Below are 20334 nucleotides of genomic sequence, written 5' to 3'. Positions count from 1 at the left end.
GGAGGGACATCTAAGGACCTCCAGACCGATTCCAAATCCGCAGGCGACCGCACCGTGAGCAGTTTTTTATTCCTGGACACCGACAGACCGAATGGGTACAGCCACCTGAACGGAGTAGATGTCTTGCGAAGAACATCAAGGAGAGGCTTGAACAAGCGTCGCTTTGCCAGGGTAGATGGCGCCAGGTCCTGGAACATCTGTAGCGGTACGTTGTCATACTCCAGCACTTCCATCTCTCTTTGCCTTTTCAGAAGAGCTACGGTGTCTACGTAGCTCAGTAGGCCGCAAATTACGTCGCGTGGCGGATCTTGGGGTTTAGGCCTAGGGCGCAATGCCCTGTGTATGCGCTCCACCACTATCCCCTCCGCTCTATCAGGCCCAAGCATCGTGGAGAACAGTTCTCGCGCCACTTTCGGCAAGGCCTCCGCCGCCATTGATTCAGGTAGGCCGCGAATGCGTATGTTGCGCCGGCGACTCCGGTTCTCCTGATCTTCCAATTTCAAGAAGGCGTCGTTCAATAGGGCTTTGTGAGACGCAAGCACCTCTGCCGCTTTACCCTCATAGGTCAGTATGGCTTCTTGCGTGCTTTCCAGCGTGACCACCCTCTGGCCTAGATGTTTTATATCGTCCTTAATGTCCGCCAAATCCTGCTTGAGAGGCGTAAGGGCAGATTCAAGAACCCGGCGAAGGGTCCGTTCCGACAGCGGCGGATCTCTAGGCCTCCTGTCTGAAATATCAGAACCACTGCCCGCATCCGACATTTCTCCTGCATCAGAGTCCGGAGCGGTAGACGCCGCCATATTGGCGCCTTTCAGTGCGGCAGCTCTTGGCGTTTTTCGCAGGAATTTCTCCATCTCTGGTTGTTTAGGGAGCCTTGGGGTCAACTCTGAACTTCCTCTGGTCTTATCCTTGCCAGATCTCCCCATAATGAGGCAAATCACACGCTTATATAGGGCAAATGAGCCGGAATGCTGGAGGAGCTCAAGCTCGTGCGGCCATTCAGCAGCGTGGCTAGGCTCCGCCCCTATAGTAGTTATATTCTTGTACATAGGAGCAGTATTATAGTAGTTATATTCTTGTACATAGGAGCAGTATTATAGTAGTTATAGTCTTGTACATAGGAGCAGTATTATAGTAGTTATATTCCTGTACATAGGAGGTAGTGTTATAGTAGTTATATTCTTGTACATAGGAGCAGTATTATAGTAGTTATATTCTTGTACATAGGAGCAGTATTATAGTAGTTATATTCTTGTACATAGGAGCAGTATTATAGTAGTTATATTCTTGTACATAGGAGCAGTATTATAGTAGTTATATTCTTGTACATAGGAGGCAGTATTATAGTAGTTATATTCTTGTACATAGGAGCAGTATTATAGTAGTTATATTCTTGTACATAGGAGCAGTATTATAGTAGTTATATTCTTGTACATAGGAGCAGTATTATAGTAGTTATATTCTTGTACATAGGAAGCAGTATTATAGTAGTTATATTCTTGTAGATAGGAGGCAGTATTATAGTAGTCATATTCTTGTACATAGGAGGCAGTATTATAGTAGTTATATTCCTGTACATAGGAGCAGTATTATAGTAGTTATATTCTTGTACATAGGAGCAGTATTATAGTAGTTATATTCCTGTACATAGGAGGCAGTATTATAGTAGTTATATTCTTGTACATAGGAGGCAGTATTATAGTAGTTATATTCCTGTACATAGGAGGCAGTATTATAGTAGCTATATTATTGTACATAGGAGCAGTATTATAGTAGTTATATTCCTGTACATAGGAGGCAGTATTATAGTAGTTATATTCTTGTACATAGGAGGCAGTATTATAGTAGTTATATTCTTGTACATATGAGACAGTATTATAGTAGTTATATCCTTGTACATAGGAGCAGTATTATAGTAGTTATATTCTTGTACAGTATTATAGTAGTTATATTCTTGTACATAGGAGCAGTATTATAGTAGTTATATCCTTGTATATAGGAGGCGGTATTATAGTAGTTATATTCTTGTACAGTATTATAGTAGTTATAGGTGTAGATAGATAAGTGTCTGTATTTTAATCTTTTAGGATGATGCTGGGAGTTATCGTTCTCCACTATATCCAGGACCTCATTTCGTAGGCATGTTGCGGTGTGTTCTGTGGCTCACCTCTTGCCTCGTTGCTGACATAACTCATTGTTCTGTTTCTCATTTGTTTTTGTAGTTACATCTCGACTCTCCCAGCCATCATCCCCCCCGTCGAGCTGTCCATCTCCCCCCATCCCTGCCGGTAAAGTCATCTCTCCATCTCAGAAGCTCAGCAAGAAGGCGCTGAAACAGGTAACTGAGATGAGGGGTTCATCTGTACACATCGATGGATGGTCACTTATCCATGTTCACCACTCCCATCATCCATAATCAGGGGTAGCACACTTATTACTGTGTCTTATCTTTTCATGGATGTACAGTCCTGGGATTAGACCTGTAATCCTTCTCTTGTGCAGGTTCTGGGTAAGTTGGGTGATGAGAATTGTGGCTGCCATTATACATCATAGTCATGATCCTGCTTTCTTAGGCTCCTGAATGTCATTTCTGTCAGGGTGTCCACTGATAATTTAGCTGCTGTTTCTTTCTCTTAGTCATTTTCGGGGTGGATTCTTGTAGAATCTGTGAATACAATCTTTTGATGCCTGTTTTGGCTGTAGGATTGTCCTCTGCAGCCATTTCAGGCTTCAGGGATCAAAATATGTTTTCAGTTCAATGGCTGGAGGTTTGGCGCCCTCCGGTGGACAAACATGTGCCCTGCGTCTGATTTTGGAAGACCATATGCAGCTGATTAAATGATTGTGCTGTGGGAGGCGGCGGGGCCGTCCCAGTCCACATCGGCCATATACACTGAATGGCCCCTTTAGTACAGACATCGGCCTGATCACACTGGCTATGATGAATCCAAATTTCTTCCTGGATTTGATGATAATCGGCATGAATGGAGTAATGGCTCCTCCGATACCTATGAAAGGGCTCTATGGACGCTTACCCTATAGCAGAAGTACAGTGCTCGATGCCTCAAGGGTGGCATAGTTATGGATTGGTTCCAGGAACATGGCATCAAGCAGGTCTTCAGCCTGGGATAGGGTAGAAGAGGCCGTTCAGATCATCAGCACCTTCATCTAATATCCTGGTCACAGGGCCAGTATTCCTCCAGGACAATGTCAGCGCGTCAGGGGGTTTGTGTCATTCCAAATTGCTGCCCAGTGGAGGTCCCGTGTCCCAATTAATGGGAGGGGGCTCTATTAACCTGGCCATTTAATGTGTGTACAGGGATGTCTAGTACAGTGTGCCCCATCTTTCTCTGATGTGTGGGGTGTATATAATACAGTGTACCCCATTTTTCTCTGATGTGTCGGATATATATAATACAGTGTACTCCATCTTTCTCTGATGTGTGGGATGTATATAATACAGTGTACCCCATCTTTTTCTGATGTTTTGGGGTGTATATAATTCAGTGTACCCCATTTTACTCTGTGTTGGGGTGTATATAATACACTGTGCCCCATCTTTCTCTGATGTGTTGGGGTGTATATAATACAGTGTGCCCCATCTTTCTCTGATGTGTGGGGTGTATATAATACAGTGTGCCCCATCTTTCTCTGATATGTGGGGTGTATATAATACAGTGTGCCCCATCTTTCTCTGATGTGTGGGGTGTATATAATACAGTGTATTCCATCTTTATCTGATATGTGGGGTGTATATAATACAGTGTACTCCATCTTTCTCTGATGTGTGGGATGTATATAATACAGTGTACCCCATCTTTTTCTGATGTTTTGGGGTGTATATAATTCAGTGTACCCCATTTTACTCTGTTGGGGTGTATATAATACACTGTGCCCCATCTTTCTCTGATGTGTTGGGATGTATATAATACACTGTGCCCCATCTTTCTCTGATGTGTTGGGATGTATATAATACAGTGTACTCCACTTTTCTCCACAGGCTCTGAAGCAGCAGAAGAAGCAGCAGCAGCGGCGGCGATCTGGGATCCCTGTTCCGACTGGACAGCACCTCATGCTAAAGACTGTGAAAACTGCCAGCAACGTTGCCCCGTCTAAACCACCAGCCGCTCACAGTACGTACAGTGCGTTTCACTGAACCCAGGCGAGGGGCTGCGAGCAGAGTCGGGAGAGGCTGGGGGGCTGCGAGCAGAGTGGGGAGAGGCTGGGGGGCTGCGAGCAGAGTCGGGAGAGGCTGGGGGGCTGCGAGCAGAGTGGGGAGAGGCGGGGGGCTGCGAGCAGAGTGGGGAGAGGCTGGGGGGCTGCGAGCAGAGTGGGGAGAGGCTGGGGGGCTGCGAGCAGAGTGGGGAGAGGCTGGGGGCTGCGAGCAGAGTGGGGAGAGGCGGGGGGCTGCGAGCAGAGTGGGGAGAGGCGGGGGGCTGCGAGCAGAGTGGGGAGAGGCGGGGGGCTGCGAGCAGAGTGGGGAGAGGCTGGGGGGCTGCGAGCAGAGTGGGGAGAGGCGGGGGGCTGCGCTCCTTGGCACTTCAGATACACTGGCCTAAAATATATAACAGAATAACCCTAGGCTGGGGGCTGCGAGCAGAGTGGGGAGAGGCTGGGGGCTGCGAGCAGAGTGGGGAGAGGCGGGGGGCTGCGAGCAGAGTGGGTAGAGGCGGGGGGCTGCGCTCCTTGGCACTTCAGATACACTGGCCTAAAATATATAACAGAATAACCCTAGGCTGGGGGCTGCGAGCAGAGTGGGGAGAGGCTGGGGGCTGCGAGCAGAGTGGGGAGAGGCTGGGGGCTGCGAGCAGAGTGGGGAGAGGCGGGGGGCTGCGCTCCTTGGCACTTCAGATACACTGGCCTAAAATATATAACAGAATAACCCTAGGCTGGGGGCTGCGAGCAGAGTCGGGAGAGGCTGGGGGCTGCGAGCAGAGTCGGGAGAGGCTGGGGGCTGCGAGCAGAGTCGGGAGAGGCTGGGGGCTGCGAGCAGAGTCGGGAGAGGCTGGGGGCTGCGAGCAGAGTCGGGAGAGGCTGGGGGCTGCGAGCAGAGTCGGGAGAGGCTGGGGGCTGCGAGCAGAGTCGGGAGAGGCTGGGGGCTGCGAGCAGAGTCGGGAGAGGCTGGGGGCTGCGAGCAGAGTCGGGAGAGGCTGGGGGCTGCGCGCAGAGTGGGGAGAGGCTGTGGGCTGCGCGCAGAGTGGGGAGAGGCTGTGGGCTGCGCGCAGAGTGGGGAGAAGCTGTGGGCTGCGCGCAGAGTGGGGAGAGGCTGTGGGCTGCGCGCAGAGTGGGGAGAGGCTGTGGGCTGTGGGCTGCGCGCAGAGTGGGGAGAGGCTGTGGGCTGCGCGCAGAGTGGGGAGAGGCTGGGGGCTGCGCGCAGAGTGGGGAGAGGCGGGGGGCTGCGCGCAGAGTGTTTTATATACCTGACAGGAGAGGCTGGGGGCTGCGCGCAGAGTGGGGAGAGGCGGGGGGCTGCGCGCAGAGTGGGGGGAGGCGGGGGGCTGCGCGCAGAGTGGGGAGAGGCGAGATTCTTTGCTCCTTGGCACTTCAGATACACTGGCCTAAAATATATAACAGAATAAACCTATTTTTGGGTTTGTGATATCCATGAATAGAATACAAGAACCGCAGTGAATACTAATACCCAGGCAGACCAGAAGCAGAGAGGACACACCCATTACAGATGTCTTGTCTCCTATATATATCTCAGGACACTTGAAAAGGACCAAAGGTGCTGAGATCGATGTTGAGACGCCGGATTCGATCCTGGTGAACACGAACCTGCGGGCGCTGATTAATAAGCACACCTTCTCGCTGCTCCCGGTGGACGGCCAGCAAAGGCTTCTGCTGCTCTTACCTGAGGTGGACCGTCCGGTGAGCTCACCACTCGATGGGGGGTTATATAGAATATGGGGTGCAGACAAGGAGGGGAGACCCTCCGCCGAGCCTGTGTGTGGGGGTGCCCTGGGAGGATGATCCTTACACTTCATATACCTCACTGCAGGGGGGGTGATGGCAGGGTGACAGTGAACATATAGCATTATGGTGTCATCACACTAGATGGCGCTGTCTCACTGTATACATCATATGATGGTATGGTGTCATCACACTAGATGGTGCTGTCTCACTGTATACATCATATGGTGTCATCACACTAGATGGCGCTCTCTCACTGTATACATCATATGGTGTCATCACACTAGATGGCGCTCTCTCACTGTATACATCATATGGTGGTATGGTGTCATCACACTAGATGACGCTCTCTCACTGTATACATCATATGGTGGTATGGTGTCATCACACTAGATGGCGCTGTCTCACTGTATACATCGTATGGTGTCATCACACTAGATGGCGCTGTCTCGCTGTATACATCATATGGTGGTATGGTGTCATCACACTAGATGGCGCTGTCTCGCTGTATACATCATATGGTGGTATGGTGTCATCACATTAGATGGCGCTCTCTCACTGTATACATCATATGGTGGTATGGTGTCATCACACTAGATGGCGCTGTCTCGCTGTATACATCATATGGCGGTATGGTGTCATCACACCTAGATGGCGCTCTCTCACTGTATACATCATATGGTGGTATGGTGTCATCACACTAGATGGCGCTGTCTCGCTGTATACATCATATGGTGGTATGGTGTCATCACACTAGATGGCGCAGTGTCACTGTATACATCATATGGCAGTATGGTGTCATCACACTAGATGGCGTTGTCTCGCTGTATACATCATATGGTGGTATGGTGTCATCACACTAGATGGCGCTCTCTCACTGTATACATCATATGGCGGTATGGTGTCATCACACTAGATGGCGCAGTGTCACTGTATACATCATATGGTGGTATGGTGTCATCACACTAGATGGTGCTGTCTCACTGTATACATCATGTAATACTGTATTTCCCCTACCTCTTTCATTGCCACAGCTGCTGCAGAAGCTCTTTGAGGAGGGGATTTGCAGAAGCAGCACAGGCTTCATTCTTGTCCTTTTCCTCACAGGCCGGACCGGACGGACTCCTCAAACTGAACAGTTCAGCTCTGAATAACGAGTTTTTTACGTCAGCCTCTCAGAGCTGGAAGGAGCGTCTGTCAGAAGGTGAGCCGATACACCGGGGGCACCACAAATAGCCTAAAGTAGAGCTCCGGCCTGCCCCTAGCACTGTCTGTAAGCAGGCTTTCCATAGCCCCTAGCACTGTCTGTAAGCAGGCTTTCCATAGCCCCTAGCACTGTCTGTAAGCAGGCTTTCCATAGCCCCTAGCACTGTCTGTAAGCAGGCTTTCCATAGCCCCTAGCACTGTCTGTAAGCAGGCTTTCCATAGCCCCTAGCACTGTCTGTAAGCAGGCTTTCCATAGCCCCTAGCACTGTCTGTAAGCAGTCTGTCCATAGCCCCTGCACTGTCTCTGTCCTGTAAGCAGTCTTTCCATAGCCCTTGCACTGTCTCTGTCCTGGTAAGCAGTCTTTCCATAGCCCCTGCACTGTCTCTGTCCTGGTAAGCTGGCTTTCCATAGCCCCTGCACTGTCTCTGTCCTGTAAGCAGTCTTTACATAGCCCTTGCACTGTCTCTGTCCTGGTAAGCAGTCTTTCCATAGCCCCTGCACTGTCTCTGTCCTGGTAAGCAGTCTTTACATAGCCCTTGCACTGTCTCTGTCCTGGTAAGCAGTCTTTCTAAAGCCCCTGCACTGTCTCTATCGCTCCCAGCACTCCTCTGCACTATCTCTGTCCTGGGTAAGCAGTCTCTATTACTCCCAGCACTCCTCTGCACTGTCTCTATCGCTCCCAGCACTCCTCTGCACTGTTTCTGTCCTGTGTAAGCAGTCTCTATTGCTCCCAGCACTCCTCTGCACTGTCTCTATCGCTCCCAGCACTCTTCTGCACTGTCTCTGTCCTGGGTAAGCAGTCTCTATTGCTCCCAGCACTCCTCTGCACTGTCTCTGTCCTGGGTAAGCAGTCTCTATTGATCCCAGCACTCCTCTGCACTGTCTCTGTCCTGGGTAAGCAGTCTCTATTGCTCCCAGCACTCCTCTGCACTGTCTCTGTCCTGGGTAAGCAGTCTCTATTGCTCCCAGCACTCCTCTGCACTGTCTCTGTCCTGGGTAAGCAGTCTCTATTGCTCCCAGCACTCCTCTGCACTGTCTCTGTCCTGGGTAAGCAGTCTCTATTGCTCCTAGCACTCCTCTGCACTGTCTCTGTCCTGGGTAAGCAGTCTCTATTGCTCCCAGCACTCCTCTGCACTGTCTCTGTCCTGGGTAAGCAGTCTCTATTACTCCCAGCACTCCTCTGCACTGTCTCTATCGCTCCCAGCACTCCTCTGCACTGTTTCTGTCCTGTGTAAGCAGTCTCTATTGCTCCCAGCACTCCTCTGCACTGTCTCTATCGCTCCCAGCACTCTTCTGCACTGTCTCTGTCCTGGGTAAGCAGTCTCTATTGCTCCCAGCACTCCTCTGCACTGTCTCTGTCCTGGGTAAGCAGTCTCTATTGATCCCAGCACTCCTCTGCACTGTCTCTGTCCTGGGTAAGCAGTCTCTATTGCTCCCAGCACTCCTCTGCACTGTCTCTGTCCTGGGTAAGCAGTCTCTATTGCTCCCAGCACTCCTCTGCACTGTCTCTGTCCTGGGTAAGCAGTCTCTATTGCTCCCAGCACTCCTCTGCACTGTCTCTATCGCTCCCAGCACTCCTCTGCACTGTTTCTGTCCTGTGTAAGCAGTCTCTATTGCTCCCAGCACTCCTCTGCACTGTCTCTATCGCTCCCAGCACTCTTCTGCACTGTCTCTGTCCTGGGTAAGCAGTCTCTATTGCTCCCAGCACTCCTCTGCACTGTCTCTGTCCTGGGTAAGCAGTCTCTATTGCTCCCAGCACTCCTCTGCACTGTCTCTGTCCTGGGTAAGCAGTCTCTATTGATCCCAGCACTCCTCTGCACTGTCTCTGTCCTGGGTAAGCAGTCTCTATTGCTCCCAGCACTCCTCTGCACTGTCTCTGTCCTGGGTAAGCAGTCTCTATTGCTCCCAGCACTCCTCTGCACTGTCTCTGTCCTGGGTAAGCAGTCTCTATTGCTCCCAGCACTCCTCTGCACTGTCTCTGTCCTGGGTAAGCAGTCTCTATTGCTCCTAGCACTCCTCTGCACTGTCTCTGTCCTGGGTAAGCAGTCTCTATTGCTCCCAGCACTCCTCTGCACTGTCTCTGTCCTGGGTAAGCAGTCTCTATTGCTCCCAGCACTCCTCTGCACTGTCTCTGTCCTGGGTAAGCAGTCTCTATTGATCCCAGCACTCCTCTGCACTGTCTCTGTCCTGGGTAAGCAGTCTCTATCGCTCCCAGCACTCCTCTGCACTGTCTCTGTCCTGGGTAAGCAGTCTCTATTGCTCCCAGCACTCCTCTGCACTGTCTCTGTCCTGGGTAAGCAGTCTCTATCGCTCCCAGCACTCCTCTGCACTATCTCTGTCCTGGGTAAGCAGTCTCTATTGCTCCCAGCACTCCTCTGCACTGTCTCTATCGCTCCCAGCACTTCTCTACACTGTTTCTGTCCTGGGTAAGCAGTCTCTATTGCTCCCAGCACTCCTCTGCACTGTCTCTGTCCTGGGTAAGCAGTCTCTATCGCTCCCAGCACTCCTCTGCACTGTCTCTGTCCTGGGTAAGCAGTCTCTATCGCTCCCAGCACTCCTCTGCACTATCTCTGTCCTGGGTAAGCAGTCTCTATTGCTCCCAGCACTCCTCTATCGCTCCCAGCACTTCTCTACACTGTTTCTGTCCTGGGTAAGCAGTCTCTATCGCTCCCAGCACTCCTCTGCACTATCTCTGTCCTGGGTAAGCAGTCTCTATCGCTCCCAGCACTCCTCTGCACTGTTTCTGTCCTGGGTAAGCAGTCTCTATTGCTCCCAGCACTCTTCTGCACTGTCTCTGTCCTGGGTAAGCAGTCTCTATCGCTCCCAGCACTCTTCTGCACTGTCTCTGTCCTGGGTAAGCAGTCTCTATTAATCCCAGCACTCTTCTGCACTGTCTCTGTCCTGGGTAAGCAGTCTCTATTGATCCCAGCACTCCTCTGCACTGTCTCTCTCCTGGGTAAGCAGTCTCTATTGATCCTAGCACTCCTCTGCACTGTCTCTGTCCTGGGTAAGCAGTCTCTATTGCTCCCAGCACTCCTCTGCACTGTCTCTGTCCTGGCTAAGCAGTCTCTATTGCTCCCAGCACTCCTCTGCACTGTCTCTGTCCTGGGTAAGCAGTCTCTATCGCTCCCAGCACTCCTCTGCACTGTCTCTGTCCTGGGTAAGCAGTCTCTTTATGTATATTGCCTGACAGGTGAGTTCACACCTGAGATGCAGCTGAGGATTCGTCAGGAGATTGAGAAGGAGAAGAAGGTGGAGTCCTGGAAGGAGCAGTTTTATGAGAGTTACTATGGGGAAAAGTAAGTATGGGTCTCAGGACCTGATGTGGTGGTGTCAGGTTGGTTGTGTAAATCTGATCTTCCTGCGCCAGGCATGATGTGCCCGGGAAGAGCTTGTTACCCTTGTGCCCCTGACATGGATGTAAATTGTGGTCTACGCTTTTCTTACATTCTTCTACTATTTTTGTCTTTGAAGTTCGGGTCTTAGTGAAGAGGACCTGAGCAAAATGACCGCAGAAGAGGAGGCCGAGGACAAGGTCTCTCCACCCATAGTACACAATACAATGGATCCTGCTCAGGACACCTCAAGCAGTCCCTCTGTCGAGCAGCAGCACCCTGTGAAGACTGAAGATGATCAGGACAATCATGAGATCCCCAAGGTTACAGAAGCCATAAAAGAACCGGAGACAAGGAATGTGGCTGTTATTGATAAGACCACAATTGAGGATGAAAACCAAGAAGTCAAGGAGGAAACAGAAACCACTAATGATGAGTCCAAAGACAAGGAGCCCAAGAGCCATACTTGCACGACCCCGGTCAAACCAAAGAGCCCGACCCAAGTAGAATCACTGAGAACAATGGCAAGTGAAGACGACTTTCCTGAAAGCTCACCAGAAAAGTCTGAAGCGACCACCCCTAGCCTCGGCACCAAGAGACGTCTGGAGGTCGGTGAGGATCCTCCGGCTGCTCCTGAGAAAAGTCCACGTATGATGGAACTCAGCCGGTCCCCACAGTCATTTCGTGCCTTATGTAAACCTCCTACCGAAACGCAGCAGCACACACCGGAACAGAAGGTGCCACCGCTCAAGGTAAGAAGCTATAGCAGGAGCAGAAACACAGTTTGGTGGTTCTACCTTAATAATGATGGGTTCTCGAGAGGTACTTTGATTCAGACACTAGGGTGGAATGCTTCTAAGAAGTGTCCCAGACAGCACTCCTCCAGAAAATGGAATAAATGTCTCTAGTTCTACTTATAGGTGACTGCCTTGTAGGTAAGGGTTCTGATTCTCCTTGTGGAGATCCAACTGGGGATGGAGTCTTAAGAGCAATGTTCCATGGGAAACATGTGGAAAAAAGGATGCAAAATAGCTCCACACCTAAAAGAAGTGAACTATCTGTCTAGTGCAGGGGTGCACAACCCGCGGCCCCCAAAGCTAAGGTTTGCGGCCCCTGTACTGCTGTGCAATCGGCTGTGTTTCTGCCTGGAGAGTAACACAGCGCAGGATTACAGCTCCTGCACTCTAGAAGGAGCAGGTCAGGTCCTGCTGAGGAGAAGGCAGTAGCAGGTTGTCAGCTCTTCTACCTTCTCCTCAGATAGGTGAGAGCTGTGCAGTTTGGACCTGATGATGAAGTGATCGCCGGGTGTCTTGAGGTCAGAGGTGTGCAGAGCCCCCACACAAGGCTGGTTTCCCCTCTAACTGGGGCTCCTGTGGATGCTCCAAGTACAGTGGGAGTAATGCCCAATTCAAAAAAATAAAGTCTGTGTCCCCAAAGGTCTTTCAGTGACCTCTTGGGGACAAATCATTTGGCAAATATATATATATAAAAACATAAATAAAAAACTTATATGAAAAAAATTTAAAACACAAATAAAATACATGTAATAAAATGCAAAAAGTGCAAAAGAAAAAATTCCCCCAGAGGCCTTTCAAAGATCTCTTGGAGGACATATTATGTGGCAAAAATATATTTAAACAAATAAAAGAAAATGCAATTCACCCTGGGAATAAGTATGCAAGATAGCTCTAAGTAAAAGGAGGTGACCACCCATTAAAGGGCTAGTGCCCTGATTGATGTAAAAAATGAAAACCAGACATAATATAGGACATGACAATACATTTCTAACAAGGCTAGAACCAGTCCTGTACCTCACATGGATCCAGAGATCTCCACATTCACTGCTCCGATTGCTCTGCTAGATTCTCTTCAGGCTGGCAGCTCAGGGGGAATGTCCTTTCTGCTGCAGTTCTCTCCCTGTAATTGTCACAGCTTCTGACAGAACATATGGCCCGTGGCAGTTTAAGAGTTAAACTGAGCACGTTGGACCAGCTCAGTGAGATAAGCCAAAAAATATAAATAAGTAAAAGAACAAACAGCAGGTGGCGGATTCACCTTTTGAGGATCTAGCAGGGTTGGAGTCTTTAGGACAATCCTGTAGCCACAATGGCCAGGAATCACATTGTAAGGAATGAGAACCATTGTCTCCAACCCCCCAAGCTGCTTCTAAGACATCTCTCATCCCTGCAAACCAGTGTCCTGCTCTGAACAGATGAGGGGCAAGAACCCCAAAGATGTGTAGCCCACAGATCAGTGTCTCTGGTTTGGCTTGTATGACTTAAGTTGCATACTTTTTCCCATAAAGCCTTTCCTGATAATGAAGTGTCTATCCACCACTGTGTTTCTTCGATGAGAACCAGTACCAGTAATATATTTTGGCTTGTGGAGCTTCATAAAGAGGTTTCCACCCAGGATATTAGTGCGGCAGCCATTGAAGATCAGTCAGGACCTACATGTTGTAGACTCTTCTCTTCAGCCCTTTGACTTCAGGGATCTGCATGACTTCTTAGAAGATAAATTTAGGAGAAGCCCCCCCCCCCCCTTTCAATTTAGGGAGTTTTTAATTTTATCCCTGAAAATATTATGCATGACTTCATACTGGCCTGGTCTGGTAACTGGTCAGCAGGCCATACATTATGGATTCAGTTAAGGTTGATGGTCCCAATATACAGACACCTATGGCCCATTTCTTCCATAGATCAGGTGGCCCAAACTGACTGGTTGGGGATCGACCAGTCTCTGAATGACGCGGCTGTGGAGTTCCAGCATTGCCGTTTTCATTGTGGCTGTGCCTGGTGCTGCGCCTAAGTCCCATTCATTTGGATAGGACTGAGCTGCAGTTGGGACCAATTCAAAAAGTTACAAATGACAAGACTTTGCTCAGTCTGTTTATTTATCTAAAGAGGCCTCAGTGTCCTATAACTAACAACTCATTTGCTTTGTCTTTTGTGGTCTAGATTCCCGTGGCGTGGCTCTCTCCAAAGCCATTTCGCAGCTGCCAGGTCTCTCCCAGGCCCACGTTTCCAACCACCGGTACCAGTCCTAGCCGAACAGGAGCCCGCACACTTGCCGACATCAAGGCGAAGGCTCGCTTGGCCCGTGCGGCGAGAGCGGCGGCTGTTGCAGCCCATGGAGGTTCCATCCCTGGACCTGGACCTGGAGGGGGCCCAGCAGGTGGACCTACAGGGGAGATCGGGAGCAGAATACTGGACTTGGGAAATACTGGAAGCAGGAGAAGTGAAAGGGGAACTTCACCCTCTAAACCAGATAACCAAAATCAAAGGGAGGTCACGAAACCAGTACAGGCATCACCTGACAGTTCAACAAGAACACAGTTACTGCAAAAACCCTGTGTACAACCCGGATTCACAGATGCTTACCATCAACTCCGCCCCAGTGAAAGTAAAAGGCATGTCACCCAAATCACCGAAAGAGGCAACTCAAGAAGACTGACTCAGGAACCAATAACATCTGATAACTCCATGCAGTCTTCTGAGATTCTGAAGGCCTCAGCCAGTGGAAGCTCATTTAAGATTGGCAGGGTTTTATCTCTCGAAAGCACAGGCGTTCCATCAGTGCAAAGCACAAAGAGAGCACAAAATGAGGAGGAAAGCAAACAAATAACTGCTACACCACCTTTTTCATCAGCAAAGATGGTTTCATGTCACCCACAACCAGAAACCTGTTTCATAAAGTCAAGGACATCTGCCATAGCCCATGGGATTGACAAGGTACCATCCACCCAAACGCACGACCTGAGCGCGAAGCCATTACGATTGGGGAGTGGGCAGCATACCAAGTCAAGTTCCAGCATTCCAGCAAATAATCCACTTGTTACACAACTTCTTCAAGGAAAGAATGTCCCACTAGAGCAAATCATGCCCCGACCTCTCAAAAAAGTGGAAACGAGGACCGTTCCATTGTCATCTGTTGAAAGACCACAAGGGGCAATACAAGGATTGGAAACTTTTGGAAGGGAAGAGGGAGAACGACCCTCAAGTATAGCTGCTCAACAACTAGAAAGATTTTTATGCCACAACCGCCAGCATCCTTCAGGTCAAAGGATATGGCAACTTTTTTCAGGAAAAGACTTGACCAGTTCTAGTAACAATCCAACGCAAGGTCCTGAGGAGCATGTCACAAGCCAGGAGCAGGTGTTACAGACCTTGATCAAGAAGGTTTGGCAAGAGAACACCAATTCATCTGAATTAAATTCGGACCCTTTTGTTTCTGAGAGAGAAAACATTTCTCAGAGATTCATGCTCGGTTTTCTCGGAAGAAGGACATCCAAGCCAGCTATGTCTGGCCATTATCTGCTCAACATCTCAACATACGGTAGGGTCCCAGAGGTGTGCAGACAAGCTCCTTCAGACAACATGGTCGATACTTCTTTGAATGAGGCTGAGCATTTGGTTAGTAAAGGGAGTAAAACTGAGCTGATTACAGAGAGTGGAGAAGAAGACACCGAGACTGATAACCATCGCTCTCCATCTAAATCTCAAGGTATCTCCTCCCCGAAATCCGAAGCTCAGAAGACGACAAGAAATGAATTCCTTCCAACATTTGATGTGAAGGAGAGTGTTCAAATCGTCACAAAAGGCAACATTTACAGCGAGTCAGATATAGCTCGAGATTTGATCCAAGCTGCCCAGGCCCAAATTTCCAATGTTTTGGGGGTCAGGTTGAAACATAATGCCTCGGACATGTTCGGAATCCATGCTTCATCCACTTCACCCCATCCAGAGTTACTGCCATCGTCAAGGACTTGTGGGAATCCTGCTGGTCTACTTGGATCTGGCTACGGTGGTAGGATCAACATCTCTACATCACCCGAGGTCCTAAATAGGTCCTCCATCCCCATAAGTGGAAATTTCAGTCCAGCCAATACAGACAATGTTGTGTCCTTCTCCGTGACTGTGACGACGATCCCTTCCAGTCAGAGTGTTGGCTCTGGCGGTTGCGAACAACCCATCTCAGTCCAGGCTTACACTGACGATGGCAGTATGGAAATGTCTCCTTCCAACTGCTACTGTCGACTGAAAGCGATGATCATGTGTAAGGGCTGTGGTGCATTCTGCCACGATGATTGCATTGGCCCCTCTAAGCTCTGTGTCTCCTGCCTTGTGGTACGGTGACCTCCTTCCCCCAGTTGTTTTCTGGGTGACAGCCATCTCCAATAAGCAAGGATCTGTAGTTTACCTTATGATGTAAACCCTTGCAGTGGGTCATACTCGGGCTAGGATAGCCTTTTAGATATTTTTAATGATGATCTCATCAGGTACTTTGTAGGGTTCTCGTCAACCCTAAGTAATCATGACATAAGTTTGCACTTAACGCTGTAAATAATACACGAGTGTCCTATATATTTTTTTTCTTACAAATTTTAAAACAGGTTTCCAAAGACTGAAGCAATATGTCCTTGGTCAGTTTCCCAGTATTTTACACTTCCTTCTTCTGGTGTATGCACTATGGGAGTTATGGGATCCCCGACTCAAGCAATAATTTTGAACTACCTAAAATTAGTGCCCAACAGGTACCCCGCATGGAATCTAGCTGTCAGATATTACCGACAAGGGCTTAGCTTTTGGTTAACAAGACTATCCTATATTGTAGGTTCCTGCGTGAGTAGGAATATCTCATGGTAGTGACCTCCTGGGCCTGTTCTACATAGAGGTGCAATGTATATATTGGGTGACCAAGATCAGCCTGACTACCATGTTCTGTGTGACGGTGCACGCTTTATTTAGGGTGTTCAACAGGACCATCTAGAGAGGAATATTGCTGATCCTGGAGCTTCTAGCTATCTTGGTCCAGATGGCACTTTGGTTAATAGATAAGCACTTACAACTTCAGTCGTGCTCAGCACCGGGCACGATTGATATTATTTCAAGCCTTCGATTGATAGTCATGGACAACACTGTGATTGTTTTGCTCCCTCGTCAACATAAGCTTTGTATGTGATGACAAGCCATAGTCCCTTTTGGCTCATCCTAGAGGCCTCAAGGGCTTCAGCCTGCTAAATGAGGCCTTCAATACAGGAGGCTAAGAGAAAAATCCCAGTGACCCCCTCCAAGTCTTTCTATATGGCCTCCAACTGTAGTGTGTAACATAACCCATGGATTTCCACCAGCCACCCCCCTTATTTCTCAATTTCATGTACAGTACTTAACATAGTCTTAGCAGATTTTACTCGCCGTTTCAATAACACTAAATCCATATAAATCTAAAGATGCATTTATGAACAGATCTTCTTTCAGTCTGATATCCCTGTGACTAGAACGTAGAGAGCGTTTACATTGTGTTATTAAATCATAGCTTCATTTTAGAGAAAATAGTGCTGGTTTCCAGTTAAGTCTCAGGCTGCACGGTCTTACATCTCCCAACCTCCCTCCCCAGTTCAGAGTCTGACAGTCCCATACATAGAAGTTGGGTACCCCTAGTAAAAATGGGTACATGTTCACGTCACACCCCTAAGCCAGCGGCGTGTGTTTTCTTTGAGTATACATAGGCAGTGTGGCCCCTGAATCTGTTCCTTCCTCCGTTGTGGGCCTGTTGGAGAGCAAATACTCTGCGCAAGTTTACAATACCTTGACCTACAATATGCTGCACCTCTGATCTCAGCATAGGCTGCAAGGAAGACATCAATCAGCACAGTGGTGTAACTCAAGCAAATAATTTGGAAGACCGCTAAGCTCCTCTATACCACCAACACCTAAAGTACTTGTATTATAAGTGGTACTGCAATTGAGGGACAGTAATGGGGTTCCATCTCACCCCTTAATCTCTTTCCAAGTTTGCTATTGTCGTCTTCAGTAGCTCACCACTATACCACCATCTGAAGTATTTGTATAATATGTATGGATAGTGCTGTAATTGAGGAACAGTAATGGGGTCCCGTCTTGCCCCTTAATCTCTAAGTTTGCTCTTGGGGTCCACAGACCAAGTGTCATATGATTCTGGGAGCTGTTAAGTGTCAGACTGAGCACAAAGAATTTTTTTTCCCACTCATAACATTGTTCAGGGAGCTTAGATGAAAGTACTGGACCTATGAGCCTATTAATTCTTAAGTTACTGACTTTGTAAACAGTTAGTAAAGAACCAGTCCACCTGGATTTTAGAATATGTTGGGCGTTACTGGTCAGTTTCTACTGCTCAAGGCACATGGGCTGTGGAATGTTGTCGGCCATCTCTAGGGAATTATTGAGTCCTTGATGAAACGTTAATTTGAGATCATAATCTGACCATGCTCCAAGCGGTTTCTGTCAAAACATTTCTGAAACAGGCGTTACATAGGTAATTTTCACCACTGTAAAATTAATCACGGAAAAAACTTTTTGCACTTTAGATTTTTCTTCAAGAATATGTTTCATTGTATAGTTCACCTCCGAGGGTCACGGTATCCATAACAATACATTAATGAAGCAGGGTCAACTGAAGACTTAAAACATCTCATCATCTCGGACCTTTACTGGTGACGTTACCAGCGCCGCAGTAATCCCACCCTTATTATGGGGTGATGGTGACTAAGTTCTAGATCTGCCCATTGTTGAAACATTCTACATGCTGCTACATGTCTCTGTGTGGACTTACACAATCCGGCTAGATGCCCCACAAGAATATTTCCTAGTACAATATGGGATGAGCAGTGCAGGTTTCTCCTAATGAAGTGATAGGGCTCATGTAAACTGCCATGTTCTGGTACGAGCACTTGTAGTGATCAGTGGACCCATAACGTGCCTCGATGCCTCACATTTCTTAGGTAGTTTTTTTTTCGATATGGCAACTTATGGCATGTACCATTGCATACTGTATTATGGAGGCATTTCAAAGCATTGCATTATGGTGACATACAGAGGCATCATATTGTGACCCACCTGGTGCCTACAACTGTTCAGATGCCATTGGGACTCCATGTGGGATTTGCATGAGACCTTTTGCTTAGCAATGTTGAATAGCTACAGGTGACTCAGAGGAGAACGTGGTGCCACCTCCTACTGGAATCTACACCACCATCTATTAAAAGAACATACTTTATACTTTTTATTTTGGATTACAGATGCGTCCAATAGTAGAAAAAGTATACTTAGTAATGCAGACAGATTGATGATTGCCATGTATCGTCCATGGCGAGGTAGTTGCTGGTGGTGAATTATTGACCTTCTTCTGCATTAAGGCATAGAGAATTTGGATATATTCATTTGACTGTACCGCTAGTCCTTCTAGCCCGAAACTGGAGAGGTTCCTGTTGGTAGAAAGCATTAAAACCTTCGATGAGATCTGGTAAAGTCTTTGGGAATAGTTGGAAATATCATGTCAACACTGAGCAACGTCAACCTGCGCCATCGTGACCACTTGCCCTCTTATTTGTGGAGATGATACTCAGGGTTAACGTTCATTGATGGGTTAGACCACCCATTGACACATACCGGCTCCGGGGTGGAACTCCGGGGGGCATCGGCTCTGCTTACAGCAGACGGGATTGAGGCAAACCCCCCAATTCTTCAATGGTTCTTGGTAATCCAGACTTTTATATTCGCACTATGTATATGGATAAAAAAATGAATTAAGCATATGATAATATATTTGAAGTAATATATATATATATATATATATATACACGTATATGAGAGAGTCTAGAGTTTATATACAGGCTATTGAGTACGCTATTAACGAGGTGAAGACAATGAGTTTATAAAGAAGAAAAAATATTTTACTCAACTGCAATAAGATTTGCATTTGTCAGGGAAGATCTGGCCCGCTGTGATTTTTTTAGTATTTTTTTTCTTGTGAATGTTTTTAAATCAACGTTTTCTGAATAAAGGGACTGTTATAATCGGACCATAGGGTATGTACAGTGCAGGGACAGCAAGGAAATCCTTTATAGAAAAAAAAATCCTATTTTTCCAGACTGTAAGAAGAAAAATCATATTATGTAAAAAATAAAACAAAATCATTGTAAGGCTGTGGAGAGTCCTGTACATTGACGTTTATGGAAATTTATACTCTTGGTATATTCTTTATTTTAGAAGTTATTTGTAAGCAATTGCAAAATAAAAGAGTTTAACTTGTGAGCTGCGTGTGCAATGCTTCATTCATACATTTATTTATTTGTTTTTAAAACTCTCTCTGTTCCAGACATCAAGTGGTTTCAAGTTTTTTTTCCCTTCCAGTCGATCACATATTCTACAGCGCTTGTACAGAGATTGTCACCTTTCACATCAATTTCACTGAATCCCTCATATTTAAATTGATCAAAGATATTGCCTGCAGGGATAAGGATGAAAATCTGTAAACTAGATGCAGAATAAAAAATACAACTTGTAGTCTACCGTCAATTGGCTGCACGGCTAGATGCAGTTCTCTCACAAGCAAGACATTTCCCTTCTGTGGAATCTGCCAGCACTATAATGCTGTGACATCTTCTCACGATGTTTTTAGCTCCGGAGCTCACAGAACAGATAAGGGGAAATCACACAGACACAAAGGATGCTCCTATAATCTTTAAAAGCTTTGTAGAAGCAGTTCTTTTATCAGGCTCAGGACCTCAGCTTGCTTTGACAAGCCCCCATTTCTTGAGAGCCGTCTTCTGGGGATGAAACTCGCCTGAGATAGTCCATTTGCTGTGTAAAAATTGGGTATTAACCAAGAATGATGGCACTCATACTAACATGATGGAGCTGCAATAATTTTAATGTGCTAATGATAAGACGTGACTTAGTAGGGGCCCTAAAGCACAGATAAAATGCCCATGGACATTAGGTCAGCCTTAACAACCATAAAATCATGTTATTCCAAGGTCCCCCACCAGAAATAGTGTAAAGGGGCTACCATAAAGCACTAATAACAAGAGACCAAAATCATAAAGGGTTAATGGTAGCG

At 47.6% G+C, this 20334-nt stretch overlaps 1 protein-coding gene across 3 annotated transcripts in view; it reads left to right on the top strand.

Annotated features, from left to right (window-relative positions):
- Positions 1-19526, top strand: part of ASXL2 (ASXL transcriptional regulator 2) — a 55896-nt gene extending 36370 nt beyond the window's left edge. For all 3 annotated transcript variants that reach the window (XM_044288815.1, XM_044288816.1, XM_044288817.1), the window contains 7 exons: positions 2223-2338; positions 4001-4133; positions 5708-5871; positions 7021-7117; positions 10314-10419; positions 10595-11207; positions 13413-19526. In XM_044288815.1, coding sequence (XP_044144750.1) covers positions 2223-2338; positions 4001-4133; positions 5708-5871; positions 7021-7117; positions 10314-10419; positions 10595-11207; positions 13413-15590 — 3407 coding nt within the window. In that variant the 3' untranslated portion in view covers positions 15591-19526. The remainder of the gene's footprint in view (positions 1-2222; positions 2339-4000; positions 4134-5707; positions 5872-7020; positions 7118-10313; positions 10420-10594; positions 11208-13412) is intronic.
- The last annotated feature ends 808 nt before the right edge of the window (positions 19527-20334 follow it).

The sequence above is a fragment of the Bufo gargarizans genome, chromosome 4 (assembly GCF_014858855.1).
Source record: "Bufo gargarizans isolate SCDJY-AF-19 chromosome 4, ASM1485885v1, whole genome shotgun sequence".
Classification (NCBI taxonomy): domain Eukaryota; kingdom Metazoa; phylum Chordata; class Amphibia; order Anura; family Bufonidae; genus Bufo; species Bufo gargarizans.
The sequence above is the reverse complement of the archived record's forward strand: the minus strand, read 5'-3'. Positions and strand labels throughout refer to the sequence as shown.